Here is a 25,949-nt window from a genome sequence, read left to right on the forward strand (position 1 = left end):
TAGCAGTCTCCCCCCCACCACCACCACCTCTATTGATCTATGCAACTGTCTCTCTCTCTCTCTTTCTCTCTTTGTTTCTGCTCATTTGTTCATTTCCATCCTTTATCAAATCATCATCATTTTTTTGCTTTTTTTGCTAATTCAATTTTCAATTTGCCATCTCTCCCAAAAAAATTTCCTCACTTCCCTATTCCCTGACTGCATTGGTCTTTTTCTCTGGACCCCTGCAAACCAGGATCCCCCCCTCCTTCTCTAAAATTAACTCTCTCTCTCTCTCTCCCTTTTTCTCTCTCACTCTTTCAATTACTCCACCACTCTCTGCTCGCACTCTGTGTTTCTCTTCGCTGTGTTTCTCTCTTCACACACTCTCTCTCTCTCCCTCCATCTCTCTCTCCATCTCTCTCCTTCCATCTCTCTCTGCATCCCTCCCTCTCTCTCATATAAGAGTCCAGCAGTGGGACACAAGGAACAGCACCTGCAGACAAAGACTCATGCTGCTCCGTTTCCCTGGCAACAACTACACTCGGCTCCGCTTGTGCAAACCATTAAGCACTGCCAGCTCTGCCCTCGCAAGCAAACACACACACACACACTCTAACACCCATATAAGGGCTTCCGTGCTATCTTAGCATATGTCACATTTGCATCAATCTAATAGCTTGAAAAATATGTTTTTACTTTTTTGGCGCTGTGGTTGTCTTATAGATACAATCAATTAGCTTGCTTCCGTTTCCTCTCATCCTTTCAAAACCACACCCCCTGGGGCAGTGTGAGAGAGAGACAGAAAAAGAGAGAGACATTACGACGGAGACGCACTCCGTTATTCTAAAAATAATGCGCGCTCGGAGCTCCAAGATGCTTGCGGTGCTGCATATGGGTCTGGAGGCGCCGCGCTGTGATGTGCCCGGGCCACAACAGCCTGATGGAATCTCCGCGACCAAAAACGAAATCTCCGAAAACCAAAGCCCTCTGATTTGTTTTGTTTTTTGTCACGAACCATTTATCCATAGTTGATAAGAGACGATTCAGATTACATTATCCAAAAGTACTGCAGTGCAGTAACCACTGTAACTAATGGAGACACTATTGTAAACATCCATCCAACTTAAGCTATCTGTAACCAGAATGTTGGTTTGAAAATGAATGAAAAATGTTATTTAATGTTATTTGCTGTAAGCCAAAAGTGCTTTGGGGTAGCGCAAGCGGAGGAAGGGCCACTGGTTGCTTTATCTTGCTCTGAGAACCAGCCACTGCTGACATAGTTGACAGCTATGTAATCACCAGTCTCAGAGCCAGATTTGAAAGAGTTTGGAATTGAAGAGTAATGAGGGAGGTGACATGTGGCACGATACCCTTTGAGTAGTGTGTGTGTGTCAAAGGAAGCACACAACAAGCTGTTAGCACCAACACCACCAGGGTCCAACCGCTAGGAAACACATACAGTATGTACAAACACCCATCCACCAACACACACACACACACACACACACACACACACACACACACACACACACACACACACACACACAACACACACACACACACACACACACACACACACACACACACACACACACACACACACACACACACACACACACACACACACACACACACACACACACACACACACACACACACACACACACACACACACACACACACACACACACACACACACACACACACACTGCGCAGAGTCAGATGGTCAGAGCGGCTGGTGACAGCGAGGTGGGGAGACAGGCAGTATGTCGGCCTCACTGAGCCCAGTGACATGGCCTGGAAAGCTGGAGAGGGAGCAGGGTGTGGAAGCCTCTCCTCTCCTTACCTCACTCCTCTCCCCTCTCTTCACTCCTTTTCTCCCTCATTTTTTCTCTCTTCTCTTCTCTTCTCTCCTCTTCTTTCTCTTCTTTCTCCTCTTTCCTTTCCCCCCTTCTCTTCTCTTTTCTTCTCTCCTCCCCTCTCTCCTGTCTTCTCTGTAGGCTGACTCATCTATACGACCACCACCTTCGGGCAACCGGGTGAGGAGAACAGGCTTTCCAATGAGCACCAGGTGGAACACACTCACACACACAAACACACACACAGACAGACGCATGGATAAACACACACACACACACACACACACACACAGAGACAGACGCATGGATAAACACACACACACACACACACACACACACACACACACACACACACACACACACACACACACACACACACACACACAATAATAGCAACCACACACATGTGTGGCAATGCACACACCAAAAATATAAACATTTTTCCAAAGAAAAAAATAGAAGCTCATTTCCCATACATCTATTACTTCCTCTGTTATGTGGGCCAGACAGACAAAAAATGTCACACACACACACACACACCACACGCACACACAGTATATAGGTCCCTTGCTGCTTAAAGCAGGTGGGAGGTGTTGGCGCTGGATTAGTCATCATCATCTGATAAGCAGGCAATGCTTGACAGACATTCAAAATGAAAGTCTGTGCTGCTGAGATCTGGGCAGACGAGCTGGCGGGTGGGAGGATAAGAGAAGAGAGAGACAGCAGAGAGAAGAAAAGAGACGATAGCAGAGAGAGAGAGAGAGAGAGAGAGAGAGAGAGAGAGAGAGAGAGAGAGAGAGAGAGAGAGAGGAGAGGAGAGGAGAGGAAAGAAAGGAGAGAGAGAAAGGAGATGGAAGCAGAGAGGAAATGAAAAACAGGAAGAAAGAAAGAAAAACAGAAAGAGAAGTGCATGTGCATCATCTGTTTCCCAAAAGAGACACTAGGCTGTAGGCCGAGGTCACAGGTCAGGAAGTCCCCTGCCCACAATCCTCAGCACCAACATTCAACTAGCAGTGCAGAGCCCGGCTAGCACATTAGCATTAGGATTTCCTGAATGGAGATCTGTGGGGGAATACTTTTCTGCACCACAAATCCATTCACCCCCCTGGGCTACTGGCTGCAAACGTCTCTCTCTCTCTCTCTCTCTCTCTCTGTCTTTCTCTTTTTCTGTCTTTCTCTTTTTCTCCCTCTCTCCCTCTCCCTCTCCCTCTCCCTCTCCCTCTCTCTCTCCCTCTCTTAAAAACAAGGAGGGTTGCTAGGAAAGCGCAGAGCACCATGTGTTTAAAAACTGGTAAAAAAAACCTGGTAAAAGCTATGTGCCTGTGAGGAGGAGAAAGGAAGAGAGCTGCTCAATTTAAAGCATATTTACAGCCAACGCCGAAAGCGGCTGTATGCAAGCTGCCAGACTAAACTGCGCTCCCAGAGGGTGAAAATGTACATATGCATGCAGACAGAGAGAGAGAGGGAAAGAAAGAGAGAAAGAGAGAGAGAGAAAGAAAGAGAAACAGAGCAAAAGACCAGCCATTTGGACTCTGCATTGTCTTTTATTTTATTTTTTTAATGCATATTCATCATAAACACCTTCTTTCTCTCCTCTCTCTCTCTCTTTCCTTTGCTCGCTTTCTGTAACCCTCTCTCGCTCCCTCTCTTTTCCTTTTTCCTTCTGTCTCTTTTCTTTTCTCTCTCTCTCTCTCTCTCTCTCTCAGAGTGAAAGTGTTTCTCCGAGGTTACCACCGAGCGAAGAAGAAGGAGGCGGCCCTCAACCTGTTTCGGCCCGTCTGTTGTAGTTACTGTTGCTAAAACGCAGGGTTATTCCTGCCTCTGGGAGAGAGGTTCCCTTTGTGTGAATCTCCGAGCTTTCACACACACTTTAATTTGACGCTGCACCACGGAAAGACTGGTTGGGCCGCAATAAGCATGACACAACATGTAAAAATTCACTCACTGGGACGCAGTTGGTTAACCCTTGCTGTGCTGTGCACTGGAACTGCAGTAATGCACGGACGGTGCTTTGCAGGAAAGGCAACACTGTATAGACCCTTTCAACAATAAAAACAAAAACAATGCTTGAACGTTCTGTTTGGGCCCCAATCTACTTCCTTTGCATTAAGATAACATATGGAATGTTAAAAAGGAAGTCTTGTGGGTCCAACTATGATGCTGATAATGGAACTCTCTTGAAAGGGTCTATGTAAGGGATAATGTATAGAACGCCGGTCATTATGGGGAAAATAAGTCCCGACAGGGCGAACCGGACCCCGACGCGCCAGCGGAGGAGTCTTGTTTCGCCCTGAAGGGACTTATTTTCCCCATAATGACCGGCGTTCTATACATTATCCCGCTTATTATACGGCTACTTGCCAAAACGAAAAAATAAACTCCATGATATGTCTCTTTACACTTATTTGTTACCGTTTCGTCGTGGCTTTTGCTGAGAAACAAATAGTTCGCAACACACGCTGAACTTGAATCAAACATTCTTTAGAACACAGCTGATCAACCGTCTGCTTTCACTTTTGAATGAAGTTCCAAGTACAAACTCCGTTGCCACTGACAGCGGTCATTCTTGTTTTCAGAGGTCCTTTCCCAAGAAATAATGACCGCTAGAACTTTCGGAAATCCCATTCAAGTCAATGGAGCATTCTACTTGCATTGTGAAGAGCCGTATAATAAAGTAGGTTAGCTGTGTGTATATTTTGTTTCTCATTCTCTTTAGAAGGTAAGTACACCAAGGTGTATAAAAGAATATATAATTGAGAATGCATAAGAAATTATGTGTAGAAAAATTCTGCACCCTTTCATTATACATTATAGGAAATATCACATAAACCTAGCATGAAAATTATCAGATGTCTACATCTACTGTATCTCACTGAGTATAGCATATGCAGTAAAGACACTCTGGCATATAGGTGCTATTTTCATTTAAACATCAATTTTATCTATTTATTATTTTTTAATGTGATATTATCAGAAAGTGTGTGATTTTCAACACAACTTAGCCATCTGGCCGGGATACGTCCAGTCATTCCTTAGGCTCAATCTGACCTTCTGCAATGACACGGCCAGAGAGCAGAGAAGGGACGAGATGGTGTGTGCGTGTGTGTGTGTGTGTGTGTATGTGTGTGTGCGTGGAGGGTGTTTGTGTCTCTCCCTGACCCCGACACGACCCCCGTGCGTCTGTGATCAGCTGGGTCACGGGCTGGGGCGGGTGTGAGCGAGCGAGTGGCGGGAAGACAGCAGAGCAGAAGAGAGGAGGGCAGAGAGGCCGTCTCCATGTCACTGGGGCAAAGGGAAGAGGATTTGTGGGCCTTCAGGGAGCGAACGAGAAGAGAGACAAGTTCAACACAGGCCTCAAACAACTCCATGTGCCCACCCGTATGGCATAATAAGACAGATATGCTATGCTGCGCTGCCCCCCCCCCCCCCCCCCCCATCTCCCATGTTTACCCAGTCCAGGCATGTATGCTTTAAGCCCAGGAGGGGTGCTGACTGGAAGCCAACTCCTCTTTAAGGGCCACGGACGACCTGCAGCGAAACGCAGTCGGATGCCAGTGCCGTTACTCAGTGCGGTTTGGCATAGAGGCCACCTGAGGCCAGCTTTTAAAGCAAGGCCCCACAAAGAATAGCCAAACTAAACCAAACAAACACTAAGTAATCCTTCCCGTGTTGTTCGGAGAAGATTCTCACTTCATGGCCCTGGTAAACACACTCAGATACTCTCATAGGTGGTTCCCAAGCAGTCAAAGATAAGAGTCGAGCCAGAAATGATGAAATACAGATTTAAAAGGAAAACCTAACACACTGACTGACACACACACTGACTGACACACACACACACACACACCCTCGGTTTTATCTATCTGGCCTATCAGTTTGTCAGCGGGTTACTGTGTCTCTTACATCAGACGAGATTGCTTAATTTACTCTCTGCCCTCCACTGAGCAAGACGGCGAGATGCAGACTATTGGCTGATGATTAACCAGTTAGGGTTGTCTCACAGTCTGAACGCAAGCCAGGCTCGCTGGTCAAACATTCACCGCTTGACCGTCTCACATGGAACCGATGGGGCCAGTCACCGAGGCAGGCAGCGGAAAAAAGGAACTTTTTTTCCCTAGCTGCCGAGTTCCTCGTCTGACCCTCCGCGGGTGACCTGCAAGGGGAGCGAAGAATGCGAGAATGGGGTCGGAAAGAAAATGTTAAAAAAGTAAGGCAGTGTGGAAAAATCGCAGCGGGAGATCCTTAATTTAAAGAGAGGTATGCAACGCAGCCCCCGTAAAGCAACACATGCCCGACAAGCCAGGGCACTTTTCAGGGTACAATAAAACCAGGAGGGGGGAGAGAGAGAGAGAGACACAGAGAGAGAGAAAAGGGAACCCAGTCTGTGTTGCTCACTGACCTGGATTCTTAGTGCCAAAAAAGGCCGTCTTTCACTAGCATACTGAGTCACTTTCTTGCTGTTGCCCCATCAAAACATTTCATTGGCGTAGTAGCTATTTATACAAACACTCATTAATTTATCCACAAGTTCAGAGTTAAAAGATTCAAAAGCATATTTTCTCATCTGATTCATGTCATTGACATGTATCAGATGACCTGCTAACTGAGCCACCATTGTAAAATCCCCATGCTACGTAGCTGTTTTTAGCTAATGTTAGCAGCAGCAACAGCACTGTCACAGTCACAGTTATGAGGCACTGGTTGGTTGTGTTGCATAACCTGATGGATGATCAAAACTACTAACCAATACTCATTTGCATGAGAAGGCTCAATATATTCAGACATTTTCTTATAAAGTTATGTGGCGTAGTTACTTTGTGTTGTTGATCCAGTCAGTTGGAAAAGTGGAAAAGTTAATGTTCCAACTGAGAGGCACAGGTATTGCACTGAAATGTGACAACAACAACAAAAAAACAGACTAAAAAAACACTTAAACCACACAGAAAATCCCCTTGAGTAATTACAAGGCTCCATGAGGCTTTTTTCCCCTACGGCTGTAAACCTAATGTTGTGGAAAAAATGACCCCAAGCGCGAAAGAGAGAGAGGCTGGAGGAAAGGGAAGCAATGGTGTGTGTGTGTGTGTGTGTGTGTGACCAACCAATCTCCAAAACTCCACTCACATGAAGCACTGTAGTTTTACACCTGGCCAGTCGGTCACACCGTACTTCAGAACGGAACTTTCCAAAGGCCGATTCCTCAACACACTCTCACACTCACACACACACACACACACACTCTGCCCTACTGTGCTTTGTTTGACTTCTTAAATGGTGGGAAAATACCTGCTGTAAAAGAATAAATAAATAACTAAAGCCTAAGTTGGCATTGGGGGGTGTGTGAGGTGGAGTTCAATTGAATGGATCACAGGCCCCTGTGAGACGGTGTGGTGGTGGTGACGCAGGCCCAGTGACAGGGATGGGAGGCAGGGAGCCGAGAAGGCAGACAGGCAGGCCGGCAGGCAGGCCAGAGGCCCAGAAGAGTTTTCTCCAAGCCAGTCTGCTTGGAGACCAGCTGTTTGACAAAAGTAAACAAGACTCGGAGGAGGGATGGAGGGGGGTGAGGAGGGGGGGATCCACACTTCCTGCCCGTTTGCCCGCAAACTGCGTCACAGGAGCATTCCTAAGTCACGAGATGTGAGCAAGAGCTCTCTCACACACACACACACACACACACACACACACACACACACACACACACACACACACACACACACACACACACACACACACACACACACACACACACACACACACACACACACACACACACACACACACACACACACACACACACACACACACACACACACACACACACACACACACACACACACACACACACACACACACACACACACACACACTTTTACCTCACAGACTTTAACCTGAATACACCCTGAAGAAAAGGACTCTTGTTTCAATAAAACAAAAGTGGTTTGATGAGTGTTCTTTGTACCCGTGACAAGGCTATGATAGACAGGCAGGGAGGGCCTGGAACACCACATTATGACATACAGGGAGGTTCCCTACTCTGGAACACTAGTATCCATGGCATCAGTACACAAGAAGGCAACAAAGCTGAGAGACACAGAGCGGGAACTCGGGTTAAGAGAGAAAGAGAGGGAGAGAGAGAAAAACAACACCGATATAGCTATGCTAAAGTACCCATCCAAAGAACAAAGGTCCATCTACAGTCACACCGAGCCTTGTGCATTTACATTGCACAGGTAAAATGTGAACGAGCTCATGCCCTTCTGATGTTACATAACAGAAGTACATTTTCAAGGTCAATAATGTATTGTGTCCAGAAGAGGGCTGGTCTGAAAGACATTCAAGGAATTCTGTTGGCATTGTCATTTATGGGAAGGGAGTGCGAATGGACTGGAGGGCCCGGAAATTTCCATGATCAACATCTCAGGAAAGTGGACCAAAAATAGAAAAGTAATTCGAATAGTAAAGAATAAGAGCTACAATAGCTATCACCATTCATACAACAATACAGTATAATAGTAATAACACAAATATACCGTAGGTCTTACTATATATTGAGACTTAACCAAAGTTGTTGAAGAGCACAATCATGATACCTACACCCCATGTCTACCCCACAGGGAAAGATTAATACACTATATTATGGTTCAATTATTGATGATGTTTTGACAAATAAGCTCCAGGCCAAACATAATGAGTACGCAAAGGGAGTTACATAATGAGGACGCAGACACTGAACTCCTGATTGAGTTTTTTAAAGTTACTTCCTACTGAAAACAGCTGACATTCCTAACTCAAAACACAAGAAGACTGCAGCCATAACTAGCATGTATGTACATGATTATATACACGTATCAACAGTGAAAATCCATTCATTTCATACAACAGCTTAGAGCAAAAGGGTGACGTATCAGTATCAGTTGTGACCTGACACATTATTTCTGAATTTCCTTACAATCATGAGGTCGACAAAACTGATTCAGTGGTTTCTTTATAATGCTCAAAACATGTCCTTCTCAGCCTTAAAGGTTGTATCAGCGATTTCAGGCCCAAAAAATCACATTCACCTAATCGTTCCTAACGATCCGCTAGCTGTCTGCCCCATAAGCAGGCAGTCAAAAAAAGGCAGCCTAGGCTCGGAGATCTGTACACAAAAACAATTGCTACCAACAAGGGTTGGCAACCCACTCAAAGGCAAAATAAAGTGTTTCAAACAATAACAGGCGAGATGCGAATTTAGGAGAGTTTTAATTGCACGGGAGGGAGGGGGAGGGAGTAGCCAGCTAGCTCTCTGTTTTGTTTGAACATCAACAGAAGTGACATATCCCAGCTATCGCTGATACAACCTTTAATGATGTTCTCCCAATCCATTTTAACCAAGCAAATGACAAGAGGACAAACATGTCTGAGCATCGTATTAAGTCACCCTGCTCTGGGTCCCTTTTCGGACTCTACAGGGGTAGAGCTCAACTGTCCTTCAAGTCCTCCACACCCCTCCTTCACTCTGCCTCTATTCCTGCCCTCTCCAGCCTGTCCAGCGTTATTCCCGTCTCCCCTGAGGAGTGTGCACCTGCTGACACTTCAGAACATCAAAGCCAGGGCAAGAAGCTGCTGGGCGTGGCCACGCATTTGCTTACCTTTCAGGTTTTTGGGGTGGTTTTGCTTGGTGCGCGGCATTTTTTCTCAACTCCCCCCTGGGTCCTCTTCAGCCACTCATGGTCCGGAGAGACGCAGAATGTAGAAAGAGGGGGGGGGGGGGGGTGGAAGGTGAAAGGCGTCACAGAGAGGAAACGGAACAGCAGCAGAACCTCTTCTCCACACGAGAGGGGCAAACGTAGTTCATCTGGGGCAAAAGACAGAAAGAACTATGGAGAACAAGAAGACCAAAGGCCTACTACATGAAAACTAAACGCATTTGACTTTTGTCAGACCCAATTATCACACATGGCCAGTACTATGAGACACAGCAAAACCATCCTTCCTAAATGCCTCGCTACTTGAAGCTCATTCAGTCTAATTCCTGCAGGTTGGCAAGTCAATTAGTCCCTTCTGACCTAATCACGTCGCACAGCTGTGTATCTCTCTCTCTCTCACACACACACACACACACACACACACACACACACACACATATATATATATATAAGGCTGCATGATCAGGATATTTTCTCAGGCTATCGTTTTAGGTGGGGCGCTTGGTTTGACGTTTTTGGGCAGGTTGAGCACCTCTCTTCCACCATCACGCTCTGACCAAGAAGGTGGAGAGGTGGTGATGGTGGGTCCATTCTGCACAATGCCCTCCTGTGTGTGCCAAACTGTCCGCGCTTCGGTGGGCACCGCACTGGCTGTCGGCTCCAGGGGCTGGCAAGAGTGATTTCTATCGGCCTGCATCTCCTTGTAAAAATTTACGACACGTCAATTCACACCGGCTATGCAAACACAGAAAGGGGAGCCGGGTCGTGCTATCTGCCGTCAGAGACCTTTGTTGTATTGTTTCTCTCATGCCCTTTTCATACGTGCTACGGGGTGACAACTAATTATAGTCCCTATGCAAATTTGGGGCTCAAAAAACAACAGCAGGCCGAGAAGGGGAAAGCTGGTGTTAAATGTTACCCTAACCTCAACCTTTTCTAAACCACAGACATGGAAAATGTATACGTATAGCTCACTCTGCTCAGAGCCAGTGAAAGAGCATGCTACTGCACACAGCTGCCTTGTGTTCAGTTCAGCCACCTACACCCTGCACTACATGAGGTTCAGAGGAACTGGGCTTGGGTTTCAGTGCACCTACAATGTCTGGCAGGATCTGATTTTGCCTGCACACAGGACTGCCAGATACCGTCATGCATATTGTGTTGCTGTAAATTTTATTGTGTGGTGTTGTATTTAACGTCAGGACTTCTGTTGCTGCAGCAATGTGTTCAGTGCACAGGGCTCCCCAGCAATGTTTCATTTGGCAACATTACATAACACTTACTACAACTCGAAGATTCTTCACCATGCAGCGGTACATGTGCAAGGCGGGCTACGGCAATGACATCATCTCACTGTGGACTCGGCATCAACGTACGTACAGCGCATGCACCAGGTCATACAGACAGCGGGGACGACGAAAGTCACCGAATGAAACACGCTGAGATAAACACTATTTGAACCCTACATGTGACGCACTATATGCATTCAGTTGAAAGCGCAGAGACGGCTTATGATTCACTGATCACAGGACGTGTCGCGTATTTACAAGAACATCCACATCAAGGCTGTCATTTAGCCTACCTGTCGATGATGTACCGGTCCACTTTGACAGCTAGTCTAACGACCAGAACAATGTGTCATTGGACGTTTTCCATGCCCACCCCTTCTCTGTGTATCTTTCTGTGTGTTCTTTTTAAATAAATGTCGCCTTGCTCAGAAGTTTCAATCGTGTAGGCTGACCTGCTAGTTGTCAATGCCGCCGCCAGATTCCACGTGTTGGCCAGTTAGCCTTAAAACTATCCAATTGTTTGGGGCTAATAGGGGTAAATGCAGGTTGATGCGAAAACAAGGTGTGGAAATTGCGTATTCCTCTGCTCTGTACAGACACATGAGTGCGCGCTAACAGAGGGAGGAGCCGGGGAAAACCCCTTGGAATCTGCAACAGGACTCGGAAGGGCACTTCCCTAATTTGACAAATTATGCCCAACTACATGCTACCTAACAATTTCAACCTCTCACTATAATTATCTGACTTGTCTGGAACGCCACGTGTGTACATTTTCCCTTAATTACGACCCGAACGCTTCACCTACCTGTCGAGCGTCGCCTCTGAAGGAAAGCTCTGTTGCGGACTTCATAAACATTACAGACACACGCTCCACCACACCACACCACTCTACATTAGAATGCAGCAGGCGTCTACTCCAAAACATTGCGAGAGGCAACCGCAAAAACACGGAGTGGCTCAACCTTCTGCATAAACATTCTCCATACCAGCCGCGATTTCCCGCATGCAATCCCCTTCATGTCCACGGATTCTAAGATACATTAATGGAGTATAACGCGTCCCTTGTTAGGCTATATATTGATGACTAGCCTTTGGTTTGCTTGCTACATCATGGTCCAACAACCGTTGCAGCCACACGAACCCCCGACAACCAACACCGCAGAGCACGTTAGCCCACCGTAGCCTACATCTATAAAAGGCAACTCATCACTTCATGGTCCAAAATCTAAATACACGGAATAATTAATACTTACAAATGCAGTCTTAGCTGTTGTCAGGGATTTCCTCTATCTCACACCTTAACGGTAAGGGGGAAAGGTCTGTTTTTTTCTCTCCCTTCTCTCACTTTCTATTGCAGGAAACGGACAGGCCCTCTGACGTCAGCGGGGGTCCCGTCTCCGCCTCTCAACCAGAGGAAACCAACCTAGGGAGGCTCGTGAGGTGCGAAAGGACATATGAGAAATGTGTATTTATTACCGAATGACTAGAACGTCAACATATACACAGATATGACGATTTCTAGACCGCACTCTTAATGGATTTTATCTCCGTCTAAACGCTATGTGAACCATAATTTAAAAGTAAATGTAAATGTCGTTGCTCGTGTCTCCCCTTCGGCTTCCCCCCTTCGTACATAGTTTGGGACTGACGGTTTTCCCGGAGGTTCCTTGTTGTCAGGTCACGTTGTGCCCCTCCGCTACTCGCTGGGCTTTCCCATGCAGCCTATCTCTCAAGGCAATGGCGAATCCAATCAAATTGAGACTTTCACTTCGAGTTCGTATCCGTTGAACATCTTTGTGGAAGATTAGGGGAGAATGCACGGTTATGTAATTTTGCTGCTGGAGGACGCATTCGTAGGCTGTTGTGCTGTTCAAGTATATCTCATCTCAGCTATACGCGCATCAGGTGACACGCCACATTTACGGCGAATGTCGATTATTCTGTGTCTTTCTACACATAGGCTAGGCCCTGCGTATATTTTTAAATAATATCTACAGTTGCACATTTCTAACAGAACCGAACCGAACGTTTGGAAAATAAAAAAGCTCAGCAGAAGCACATTTGTAACCTTGTGTTTACGATGCAAACGACATAGTGAATTTTAGCAAAAGCCAACCTAAAACGTATGTAAGCCTAGGCTAGATTAGGTCTAGGCTATTCAGTAGGCTAAACAACATATTGTGCTAATGCAATTCAGCATGGAATGGAATGCAATTTAGGAAGTAGCCATGTCAGAAGATGAAAAATCAAGTGGACCAACATTTAGCCAAAACCCTCTAGAATGAGAAACATAAGAAACAAGAACTTGCTTAGATTTGATGCTTATGAGAGTCTAGCCACCACCTCTTGGCATTTTACATTCACATTTGTGTGGGCTGCAGCCAGTGCAAATACGTCAACACAAGCTAGAGCTTTTGTTCTGCAGTGACATATCACCCAATGTAAAAGGTCACTATTTTTACAATGACACTATAAATAGCCACAATCTTAAGCCAAAGTGACATTCTGCGCATCCCATATGGTTTCCACAGAAACTTGTTGCTGAAAAGTGACTAAAAATATACTATAAAAAGAATATCCTGTTTTCTCTCCTCTCTTTCTGGCTGTCTTTTTTTCTCATTATTTTCTAACCTGTGTCGTGGCTCCCCAGAAAAGCCTATGGAGAGTGTGTCATCCCCGAGGGGAGACAAACGAAGTGATGTCACAGCATGCTGGATGGCAGGCAGGCGGGCAGGGATATTTTTGGATTATCTCTGTGACTGGGGGAGAGTGCCCTGCCCTCCAATTTGTCGACGCAGTTCATACATCCTCTGTGGACGTAACCTCTCAAAAGCAGCTGAAGGGGAGCATGGGGGGGGGGGGGTTAATTATTTCTACAAACCCCCTTTACTTTGTGTTTCACTTGAGATGTGTCACGCTTTGATCACGCAATCTCTTCGTTATCACTAGGAGTAGGCGATGCGGACTGCAGAGACTGTCACAGAACAAAGCAAGCACATCCTCACAGACCCTGTGCTCTTTGTACCCATCTCGACTCTCAGCCTTCTCCTGCTGTGTGAAACTTCCCAATCTCTCCTCACTCCACTGTTCCCCCCCAGAGGGGCTTCCTGCTCTACACACACCTGATGCCAGGATGCCGGATTAGCAAACAATTTACACACCAAGTGTGTTTGTGCTAAGGCTAAATATAGAGTCGAAATATATGGGGTAAATATTTACACAATCGCCGCATTTCTGTCCCCTGAAGGCCGCAGCCCACATGCTTGGTCGAATCAGCCGATTGGCTGGTTCTGTGTTTGTTTCTCCAAACTCTCAGGTCTGCCAGTTGCTGGAGAGAGAGGAAGGCTATCAACCATTAAAACTGAAGTAATCCATGTCCTGGTTGGCTGAGAAGTTTTAGGATTCCAGAACATTCTGCAACACCCTCACCAGCATCCCAGCCTGAAACCTTGTACACCTATGCAAGGCATTATGGGAAAGCTGAGATACACAAAAGACACATTTATATTTATTCATTTTAACCAACATCCAAAGTACAGTAAAATGCTGCTAAATGTATTTGCATTTAGTATGTCTGCTCCCTGGGTGTTCAACCTAACCCAATGAAACCAAGATGTTTTTACCACCTTGCTTTATGGGTAGTTGAGCTACAACAAATAATGACCTGTAGGCCTACACACACACCCAACTAAACAACTCCCACACTCCTGGACAGAGCCAAGTGTCTGATGAGTCACTGAAGTCTTCTAGTGTTTCTGTGTTAGAGAGAGGGCAGCCTTCCGGATAACATCTCTGAATGTCTTCAGGGGATTAGTATGGGCCAGGGGCTGCCACTCTTATCAATCAGAGGCTCTGGCACAGACAACTCAGTGCAGTTGTGCACACAGAGGTGTGTAAAAACTGCTCTATCCACTGATTTATATCATCAAGGGCCAACGTAAGGTGAAGTGCAGGTATAGCCTGATGCAGTATTATCCATCCACGCACAAACACACACAAGTACACAGAAACACTCTGCAGTATAGGACTCAACAGTACTCTCCTTAGCTACAGTAAAAAGCCAAACCCCTTGGTTCTGTAAATGCTCTGTAGCACCACCCAAATATCCTTTTCTGTCATTCTCTACTACCACTTTGCCCTGTGATGCTAATGGACTGCTGGCTTTGGGTGGCTATTAATAACCTGGAGGGGGATCAGAAAAGCAATGCAGCTGTCTCCAGAACCATCCGCCCAAGCGCAGCGGAAACAATGGCTGCTTCTGTGCAAGCTAGGCGCTAGCCATTTAGCCTTACAGAGAGAGCGCTGCTCAGAGTAGCCTGTTGTATAACCCAGCGTGCAGTTGTTGTTTTTTCTTTCTCCCTTCCTGGTTTGAGAAATGTTCAAATGGCTGGGAAGGGTTCGGAAGTCCCCCTGAAGAAACCTAGATGAGGAAGCACTTTTTTCTTCCTTCTCAGCGATGCAGGTTTTTTTTGTCTTATTATCATAAGGCAGATAATTGAACATTCTCTTGTAAGCATTTTCCTCTGTGTTTTCTTTTTACTTTTTCCATTTCTCTCACTCTTTCTCTTTGAATGTGTGCGTGTGTGTGTGTGTTTTGTTCCTTCACAGTTCACTACAGTGAAGGTATGTATTCATGATGCTTCTGTACAAGTTCTACCAGTGCTATGTTCAAAAAGCACATCTCAAGGGATCCCACTGTTATATAATCCATCTCAAGTCACTGTGTATACTATGCATAGCATCTCTGGAATATCATATGTGGGAAAAGCTCCATTTGCTTCAATATAAATCGTTTTTCATGGTGAGATGGTGAACATATTACATACATTGCATGATTATACATTTTTCTTTTATATAACCATGATCATTTTTTTGTAACTAGGATGTAATGATCGGAAATTTGTTCTAGGGCCCACACACACACACACACACATTTATTTGTGTGTTTGCCATCACAAGTAGGCTGTTGCCTTGTAGGTGACAGCTTTTGTATTGTGTATACATGCAAAGCAAACATCTTGCATGGTGAGTCATTGCCCATGTGTGTTGCCATGCACATGTATGTTGGATCTAATTATCTAAGCATGATCATCTGTCAGCATGTCTGTCTGTGTGTGCAAAGCTGCCCAGAACCGATCGGGAAAGCATCACCTCCTAGAGCCTTAAAGCTGGCTGCTTTGTTTACACCGTGCACGCCGTATGATATTACATAACCAAGGCTGTTGCCACGGCAACCGGTGACTCTGAGGCCCCTCCCCTTCAGCTCATCTACTATCTACCCCAGCTCATGCGAGAGAGACAGAGAGAGAGAGAGAGAGAGAGAGGACGTTCTAAGGCCACATGAATGAATGACTGCGTGATCTAAAGCCATGCGACACACCCCATTTAATAAGATGTTCATCTTGCGTATGTGGATGTTTTATTTCTGGGGGGTGGATGTCTCCCGCACATGCAGGATCCCACTGATGGTCCAGTCCAGTTGGTGCTGATAAGCATATTTCATTCCCAGTAAACGTTCCCCGCTTCACCACATGAATTTATTATCACGGTGTGCATGTTCTCGGAAAACAATTCATCTAAAGACTCATTACAAATGAAGGGTAGAGAGCCATTTATTGCATGTTTATTATGCGCTGCTCGTTGCGTCCACTGCAGATATATCCTCAGATCTACAGTACAGTATTGCTACTGCGTGTGATGGCCAATTTGTTTTCAGCTCAACCTTGAACAGCTTTTCAAAGCTTCAAAAACAATTTTTTAAATCAATGTGAGGTTTTTACCACACAAGACATCATTTTCTCCCCAACATGTCTGATTCCTCCATTTCAAGCCTTGCCTGATGACGCCGTCACAGGAAACACATCAAGGTCATGGTGTGCCCTCCTGTCCTTAGAGATGGCTTCCCCCACAGACACACATCGCCTGTCTGTTCCGGAAGCTTCCGTGGCATCCTGCACCTGAATAAGAGAAAATGCTGCTGCATGCACCCAGGAGACCACAGAGAATGTGCTCTGATGTATATCTTAAAAAAGGCAAGGAGGAGAGAAATAATCCAAACACACCACAGCATACACCAGATTTGAGGTCTGACACAAACGAATACAAGATGCAGAAAGCCAGATGCTACTGTGAAGATATTGTGTGTTTTGGACACTGTGGTTAAATAGGCAGCATACCTGTGATTTATCAGATGAGGTGTTGCTTCATGTCTTTTCTGTTTTTAGCATCCCATTTCTTTGCCCCCATCCTCCCCTTCCTTCTCCCACGGGCACCACATTGGCGTCTTTCACACAGAGTGACTCACAGATGCTCCCCTGCCAGTCAGTTCAGCTCTTTTCACATCGAAATGCTTCGGGGCAAAAAATGGAGGTATAAGACTGATCTGAGTCAATGTGAGCAGGCAAAGACAAAGGCAGTGTGATTTTTTACCCCTTTTTTTTTACCTCAACAAAAGCAGCCTGTTTCTGCCCCCGCTTCCAAGCGTTTGCCCAGCGTTTTTGAAAGTTGTCGTCAAATGTTCGGATCAAGACAGGGGACGTGGGTGTGGACTTAGTGTAAAGATTCTCCTCAACAAGCAGGGTGTGGAAAATGAGAAATCCTTTTATGCAGACGCTGAGCTCCCCTCGAGATAGAGAGAGTGTGTGTGTGTGTGTGTGTGTGCGTTTTGAGATGAGAGCTGCATGATGCATAGAACAAATCTGCCTGTGATTCATCATGTGAGTCTTGCATGACTGTGTGTGTGTGTTGTGTGTGTGTGTTCCCACATGTGTGTGAATGTATATGTGTATGAATGAGTGTGTGTGTGTGTGTGTGTGAGGTGAATACACAATGACGAGCCTGACTGAACTTGCCTCTTTGTTCCTGTGGCTGTGTGTGAACGTGCTCAGAATCCCTGACTAACGGCGGGCAAGGCGTGAAAGCCCAGAGGTTGTCCCACCGTACGCGTGCTCCCCGTGTGGTCACGTCTAGTTCCAATTCACAGTCAGGGATGGGAGAGGGAATCTCTGCTCTCTCGCAATTATGGCCACCACCTTTTTGACTCTCTCTCTTCTCTCTCTCTCTTTCTCTCTCTCTCTCATCACCCCATATTGTTGTCCATCTTTCTCTCTCCCTCTCTTTCCGCTTCTCTCTTTCTTTTCTCTCTCTCTTACAAACCCCCCCCCCACACACACACACACACACACACACCAAGCGGGTTGGTAGTTGACTGCACTGGGAATGTTTGTGGTTCCAAGGAATGATCATTTAAGGACTAAAAATGGACCAGGCCAGTGGCTCAGACATATGAATGCAGTAGTCTTTCTCTCCGTGCCAGCTGGGCAGGAGAAAATTATCTTTTTTGCCAGTGAGGACTGAAAAAAATATATAAATATATATTATCTACTGTGGCTCTAATGTTAAAGTCCTTACCCTGCAGGGTAAATAACTTGACACAGCCTTGTTTTTTCTAGCAAAGCGTTTCTGCAAGTCTGGCTGTGGTGAACCATGGCTCTGTCATCCTCTGAGCCAATGGCTGAACTCGGCTACCCACAGCGTTCAGACAGCCGTCCAAAAGGGAAGGGGGAAAAAAACAAATCCCTTCATTTGACTGTCAGAGAATGACCTGGATATTTGAACAAAAAAAATATGAGGAGAAAAGCTGGGATTCTCGGAGCACTTTTTTCATGCCAGGCCACAGTTTTTGAGATGTGCCCTAGTTCTGTGTGCATGCGTGTGTGTGTGTGTGTGTGTGCTGGTACATGTGTCTGAGTGCTTCTAAGTTTCTGTGGTTAAGAGGTTCACAGAGCCTGTGTGCATGAGTGCTTGGTGTAGAGAGTGTGTGTGTGTGTGTGTGTGTGTGTTTTAATAAAACAACTTCCGCCTCTGAAATGCCAGTAAATGTGCTCAATAAGAACCTCAGCTCCCAGAGTGCCCTGTGTCTGTATGGGAGGTGAACCTCTGTTTCTGTAACACAACCAACCATGTTCATACCAGCACGATGCAGGTCTGCAGACTCAAAGACACTGGGTGAATTGGAAAGAGCCTTAGTGTGAGTGTCAACATTTCCAATCAAATCACTTCGGAAAAGAACATGGTCTGAGTTTGAGGGTATGGGAGAGTCCTGCGAGAGCCTTCTAAATTAGGACAGCTTGAGGACCCATCTAGATAAGATGCTCTCTCTCTCTCTCTCTTTCTCTCTCTTCCCCCTTTCTCTCCTTCCCTCCCTCCATCAGCACTTTTCCTCTCACTTTCCCTCCTTCTCTCTCTCTCTCTCTCTCTCTTTCTCTCTCTTCCCCCTTTCTCTCCTTCCCTCCCTCTATCAGCACTTTTCCTCTCACTTTCCCTCCTCCTCTCTCTCTCTCTCCTCCTCTCTCTCTCTCCTCTCTCTCTCTCTCTCCTCTCTCTCTCTCCTTCCCCTCTCTGCAGCCTTCCCTGCCGGGAAGTGACATCTGCTGTGACAGGGAAAGTATGATGCAGGGGGTGGGCAGGCGGCTAGTATTTCCATGGGCCTTCCTCTGTGAATTGCAACCAGAAAAACAGCACAGTAGAACACTCAGAGCCTCCAGTATTCATTAACGAACCCCGACGCTCACAGGCACAACTGTAACACAACTCAACTCCGAGCCTCATACCACAAGCCACACAAAGCTGTACCAGACCCACAAACTACAGATAAACCAAACCCTGTACCAACTCTGGATATGAGAAGATAAGATGAGGAGACGATATAAGCCATTATTGCACCATTCTGCTCGTTGTGGTGTTTTGTTATCTGCCATCATTTGTCATTTAAGATACTACTTTCTATAAGATACATTTGAGATAAAATGTTTATAATTTCCATGCAAAAAGTACTTTGATTACAACTGTTTGATTACAACTGTTTGAAATGTGTATGCAGGGCCAATGCAAGGTGTTTTGAAAGACCTGCAGAAATGGTGTGTTTTGTGGGGTGCGCCGGTGACTGCACGCAGTCGTGGGTCTCCTGCATGCAGTCGTGGGTCTCCTGCTAGACCTGGCCTGCGCGGTGCAGGGCGTTTGGAGGAGCCTATTGAGATGCTGTGCTTGTGGGAAGGGAGGGAGGCTGGGGGAAGAGGGCAGTTGGGTGACTGAGGCGGGTCCCCCCGGCGGAGCCCATATCAGCAGATTTATGGTCTGAGCGGAGCACTTAATAATCCTTCTGCAGCTCCACAGCCTCCACAGAGACTCTAGGGACTGTCAGTCAGACGCATCCCCACACGGGCTACACACAGAGAGAACGAGGCAGAGAGAGAGAGAGAGAGAGAGAAAGACAAGGAAGGGAGGGAGAGGGAGAGAAAGAGAATGAGGAGAGAAAGAGAAGAGAAAAGAAAGTGAGGGAGGAACAGTCAGACAGAGAGAGTAGGGAGAGGGAGAGCAAGAGAATTAGAGGTCACAAGAGACAGAGGGAGACATTGGTAATAGGAGAAGGGCAGAGAGAGGAGAAGAGAGGAGATGAGATTAAAAAAAGTAAAAGAGAAAGGGGTAAACATTGGAAAGCAGTGGGGTCAGACATTTTAGGCAGTGGGCCAGATTTGTTGGAATGAGACCTCCTGGTCATTAGAATTTTTTTGCATGGGTAGCCAATTGTTGTTTGATGATACTCAGTTACTACACCCACTGATGAGCAAACAAAGGCATATACGTTAATTGTGTACTGCTGTCATATACTGCTCCTTCTTTCTTTTTATGCAGCATTGAGAGTATATGGCTACACCTACATAATGTAATTGTCAGTGCTGCAAACCACATTTTTCCTTTTCCCTTCCTGCGGATGGTTTGTAGTGCGAGTTTATCATCGCATAGAGATATTGTTTATTACACATAGTCGATGACACCCGGATGTGAATATGTCTGTTTTATTTCCCTTCCCAAAACAAGGGGTATGAAGCCGGCTCCAGGGCCATAGCTTTGACACCCCTGGTGTAACGAAACAAGAAATACAAGAAGGAGAGAAACAGGCAGGGAATACAGCAGGGGAAAGAGAGACAAGAAGAAAGGAGAGAGAAAGAAAAACAGAGGGGCGGAGAGAGAAGAGAGAATGAATGGACACTGAGGGGGTCAGATGGACCCACTGGAAGGACCCAGGAGTCAATCTGTTTGTGACAGTACCTCTCAACACGATCGATTTATAGATTGGGCCTTGTCACATGAAGAGCAATCGCACCTGTGTGAGGGGGGGTAGAGGTGGGTACCCTTTCTCAGGTCAAACGCTTCATGAATATGCCTGTCCTGTTGTGGTTACATGTTGGCAAGGCAGAAATAAGAAGGACAGACCTGTGTGTCCCCTCTCTCTCTCAGTCCAGCCTCCTCACCCAGTACGTGACCAGAAGGGTAAATAAGTAGCTGTGACTACAATACATGTTCTTCTATCTAGACGGTCTATTACTGTCTCTCCACTCCATTGCTACAACATGTAGGGCCCTGCTGAAAAGGACTTTCATTGGTTCAGGTAGGTATCCTTTATGTATAATGTGACTTTAGGTAATGCACTGAATACCACATTAACTTATAAACATAATATACCTCGAGCGACAAGTAAGAATGAACAGGTATGATAAGGGATCAGATTCCAAAAATAATTCAGTGGAAATGCATGGACTGGAATCCATGCATTTCCACAGAATTATTTTTGGAATCTGATCCCTTATCATACCTGTTCATTCTTACTCGTCGCTCGACTTATCGTGACTAAATTCAAGATGGCTGCAAACGCTAAACTTTGTGAAGATACTGTCTGCATAAATCGTCTTGTAAGTAAACTACCAGTGCTTTTTCAAAGTTCTCAATGTCGTTTTAAATGTCAGGGCCCTCGGAAGTCTACCAATGAAGTGTGGAGATACATTGAGCCTCGTAAATGGTGTAAAACAGTGATTTATTTGCATGGCTAGCCCGATGCCGAAGCACCACCATTGAAAAAGCTGTTGGTAGCATCTGCTAACTAGCGCCAGATTTTGGAGTGCAGGGGACAAGCCGAGATGGGCTATGAGACATACGTTCACACTCGGTATCATGTTTCAACACACTTTAGGTCAATATCACACTGGAATTCTCCTTTAAGGTTGGTTCAGGATTATGTTTGAGGTTTGGATTAATGACATGTATTAATAGTATCTAGGGCCCACTTATATGAGGAGTGTATAGTGCCATTTGTTGCTTATGTAAGAACGTAATACAAACACTCAATATGAAGTGGGACCTAACCTGTGTTAATTACAGTGCATGAAAATGCACTGTACTGTTCTTCCAAGGCTTCGAAGGCTTCTTCTTCTTCTTCTAACGCAGCTAATGTAGCTTCAACCGTTTAACGTAGAAACTTCATACAAACTATGTTACGTAGGTCTTACTTAGGACATGGGTGCTATGTATTTTTCAGCTTTGTAACTTTTATACTTTTTAAACTATTAATTAAAAACTAATCAAAATTTCCCCGTTGACTTAACATTATGATTATGACATCACAATACGGCCGTTAAGCAATTATCCTATGGCAGGTGTTCAGGCCACCTGGATCAACCATAGACATAATATACATAGACGCCGCATTGGCTGCTGGAAACAAGAAATGCGGCCTCCATCTTGGACCGGTCATACTCCTCGTTGAGTTGCAGCAGAAAACACAAGATGACAGCTGTGCAGCATGTTCCGGCTCAAATCGGCGGACCATACTCGGGGGATTAACTTTTCACAAGTAAGATTTAACATTACCGTACTATTGGTTGTATTTTGTATTTTCGAACAATGTGGCCTGTATCATAGCTACATGTATGACCTTTGCAGCAAAAAAAACTGTGTGAAAATCTGTTCGGTATTCAGTGAGATATGATTAATTAAGTGCGCTGACAGCTCATTGCACCGGCCAAACAGATTACACTGAGTGGAGTGGATGACCGGTCCAAGATGGCGGCTCCAAATCTCGTCAGCGCTAGTAGGGAGCAGCGGTCGATGCGGCGTCTATGTATATTATGTCTATGGGATCAACTGCCAGTCTCAGGCTTTAAGCATTCAACTGCTTCCTCTGCCAAAAACTGTTTCAAAATAAAAGTCCTCACTACAATATTTCACTGTTAAACAATTTAACCCTTTAAACTACTGAACTTTTTAACTGTTCAGCCATTGTAACTGTTACTTGTCATCAACTATGACTCCTACCCACTGTAGCTAGTTAGCATGGTTAGCACAGTTAACATTGCTAGCATTGTTAGCATTTTTAGCAAAACTGCTAAAAATGATTAGCTAAGTTAGCTAAGTAACATGGTTAAGCATGTTAGCATTGCTAGCATTGTTAGCATTTTTAGTAAAACTGCTAACAATGATTAGCTAAGTTAGCTAAGTAACATGGTTAGCATAGTTAACATGTTAGCATGCTAGTTAGCATTGTTAGCATAGTTATCATTTTTCACAAAACTATTAGAAAACATTAACTAAGGTAGCTAAGTGACATGGTTAGCATAGTTAACATTGTTAACATAACTGCTAAAAATGAATAGCTATGTTAGCTAAGTCACATAGTTAACATTAACAGCATTAGCATTATTAACATTTTTTTTTAAAACTCCTAGAAAACATTAGCTAAATTAACTAAGTTAAGTAACTTGGTTAGCATTATTATCTTTGTTAACATAGTTAGCATAACTGCTAGCAAACATTAGAGCCATTCCAACTGTCAGTTATTGTCAACTATCTACCTAAATAATTTAACCATTTAAACTATCCACCTATTTAACTGTTTAGTCATTCCAACTATATTAAACCTCATCTACCTAGCAAATAATTTAACCATATAAACTATCCACCTATTTAACTGTTCAGTCATTCCAACTATATTAAACCTCATCTACCTAGCAACCAATATAGTTTGTTTTTACTCTGTATAATATTTTACATCATATTTTTGCATTTTCATGCACTGTATTTCCTTCAGGAAATGCTTTTCTAGTCTAGTTGTAAACTGGAGTACCAAACTATTTGAGTGTGGATTACAATGGTTAATGCAGGACCTGTGCAATCGAAAGTAACACATCAGTTATAATTTCCAGGTCATAAATACTTCAGTTACTATCAGCGGCATCATTCAGTTTATAACCCCATGATAGATAAAATAAAGCACAACAGCAACTGAATCCTAATCATATATGACAGTGGTCCCCAAACTACGGCCCGCGGCGCCACCTCATTTTAGGTGGCCCCCCAAAACATGTCCGTGGTATATAGGATCCGGCCCGCACGGGAGTACGACATCGTCAAACTATAACCTCCGTAATTTCCCCCATTCATTCTCTATGGCGGGTCTTAACAGTACACATGTAATACTCTTTTTGTCCACTGGTGGTTGTTTTGCAAACAATGTAAGAGGCCTCTGCTGACTGCATCAGTGCTCAAAGTATTCTAAAAGTTTATCAATTAAATGTTAATAACTAACTTCTATTCAAGTCATAATTCTGGAACTTTCTGGTATAATTATTTATATTTTTTATTCACTCGTTCAAATATTCATAAAGAGTTCACAAAGTTCTCATCAGGTGACTGAAAGTTAGAATGGTGGTCATTTCAGATGTTTCTGCCACCACTTCATAAAACTCATAGTTTGAGAACTTTAAATTATTTGTAGGATATTGCTTGTTCACAACTTCAGCTGTGTATGCAAAGTTCAGAGTTCAAAATATACTTTTGGGACTCCCTGCTTAAAGTTTTGAGAATGCTATTATTAGTATTATTTCATTTGAGCTACATTTTATACTGATATGGCAAGATGGCAATATAAACACAGATAACAATGGTATTAAATTGCAATAGCCTATAGATTAAATGTAATGGAATATTCAACTAAGGTAGACTGCCTTTGTTCACAGCGCTAATCTATTTATGGTTACTGATATACTCCGAGTCTCTGGCCCTCTCTTAGAGCCAGGCATAGTGAGCTGGCCCTCGGAAGAAAAAGTTTGGGGACCACTGCCCTATAAGGATCTCAGAGTGTCACTAATATTGCATTTGGAGATCCATTTGAAGACACATTGTGCCACCGCTCTCTCTGTGAAGCTCAAACACACTGGCGCCCTCTGTAGGCTGTAAAGAGCCATGTCCACAACAGTCATCTCGGTGACCTGCCAATGTGCAGGTTTGATCATCTCACAAACTATAAATATAATTCTAATTGGACTAGTCAGTGTTCCATAATATGTGTCATGACACGTTATAAGTTCCCTATACAGCTGGACTAGAGTGCTATTTCTCACTTGCCAAATGTGCTGCCACATTTGATTTAAACCACAACCTTTGTGTCTGGAGAAATAACACCTTAATAATTTCAGCTTCAGCTCAGAAGGATTGACTCGTTACCAAGGGGATGTTTAAATCTGATCTGCACAGCTATTCATTTACTGGCGCATTAAAGTATCTAATGGGAGCCCTGATGCATATAAAATGCATAAGTGTAGATCATTACTTTTTATATAATGTGCATTAGAAATACACATGAGGTTTTAATGCGCAAGCCTATTCTTTAATCTTGAGGAAAATGCTCAATACATTGCTATATCAATGTGTCCATGGTCATTGGCTTATTTTTGTGTGTGTGTGTGTGTGTGTGTGTGTGTGTGTGTGTGTGCGTATGTGAATGCATATATACAGTATGTGTGTGTGTGTGTGTGTGTGTGTGTGTGTGTTTGTGTGTGTGTGTGTGTGTGTGTGTGTGTGTGTGTGTGTGTGTGTGTGCGTATGTGAATGCATATATACAGTATGCGTGTGTGTGCGTGTGTGTGAGTGTGTGTTGTTGTTATCGGGGAAGTGCTTGTTGTGTTGAGGGCGAATGTCTCCTTTACTCTCATCTCCTCTCGTCTTGAGGATGCGCAGTGGCTCCTCAATAGGCCGGTCCCCCCTCCTCTCTCTACTGAATTATAAATGCCCCCGTCACACCACCCACTCGCCAGCTTATCTAAGAACAGAACACACACATATGGACTCCATATGGGCCGTAATATCTGTGTGTGTGTGTGTGTGTGTGTGTCTGTGTTTGTGTGTGTGTGTGTGTGTGTGTGTGTGTGTGTGTGTGCGTGTGTGTTTGTTGGTATGCAGTAATGTGTACGTCTTGTTTTCATGTGTATTTTTACCCAGATGGGGACCAAGACAGCGATGAC

At 44.7% G+C, this 25,949-nt stretch overlaps 1 protein-coding gene across 2 annotated transcripts in view; it reads right to left on the reverse strand.

Annotated features, from left to right (window-relative positions):
• Positions 1-12,162, reverse strand: part of hivep1 (HIVEP zinc finger 1) — a 69,489-nt gene extending 57,327 nt beyond the window's left edge. Inside the window, exons 1-2 of one of the 2 annotated variants that reach the window (XM_076301678.1) lie at positions 12,069-12,162; positions 9,470-9,675 (exon numbers count right to left, since the gene is read on the reverse strand). In XM_076301678.1, coding sequence (XP_076157793.1) covers positions 9,470-9,509 — 40 coding nt within the window. In that variant the 5' untranslated portion in view covers positions 9,510-9,675; positions 12,069-12,162. Of the gene's footprint in view, positions 1-9,469; positions 9,676-11,620; positions 11,713-12,068 lie in introns of those variants that run through there. The other variant, XM_076301679.1, reaches the window with a different exon arrangement.
• Positions 12,163-25,949: the final 13,787 nt, after the last annotated feature.

The sequence above is a fragment of the Alosa pseudoharengus genome, unplaced genomic scaffold (assembly GCF_046254945.1).
Source record: "Alosa pseudoharengus isolate Yale_2024_CS ecotype anadromous, Long Island Sound unplaced genomic scaffold, YU_APseudo_1.1 YU_APseudo_1.1_scf_23, whole genome shotgun sequence".
NCBI classification, from domain to species: Eukaryota; Metazoa; Chordata; class Actinopteri; order Clupeiformes; family Clupeidae; genus Alosa; species Alosa pseudoharengus.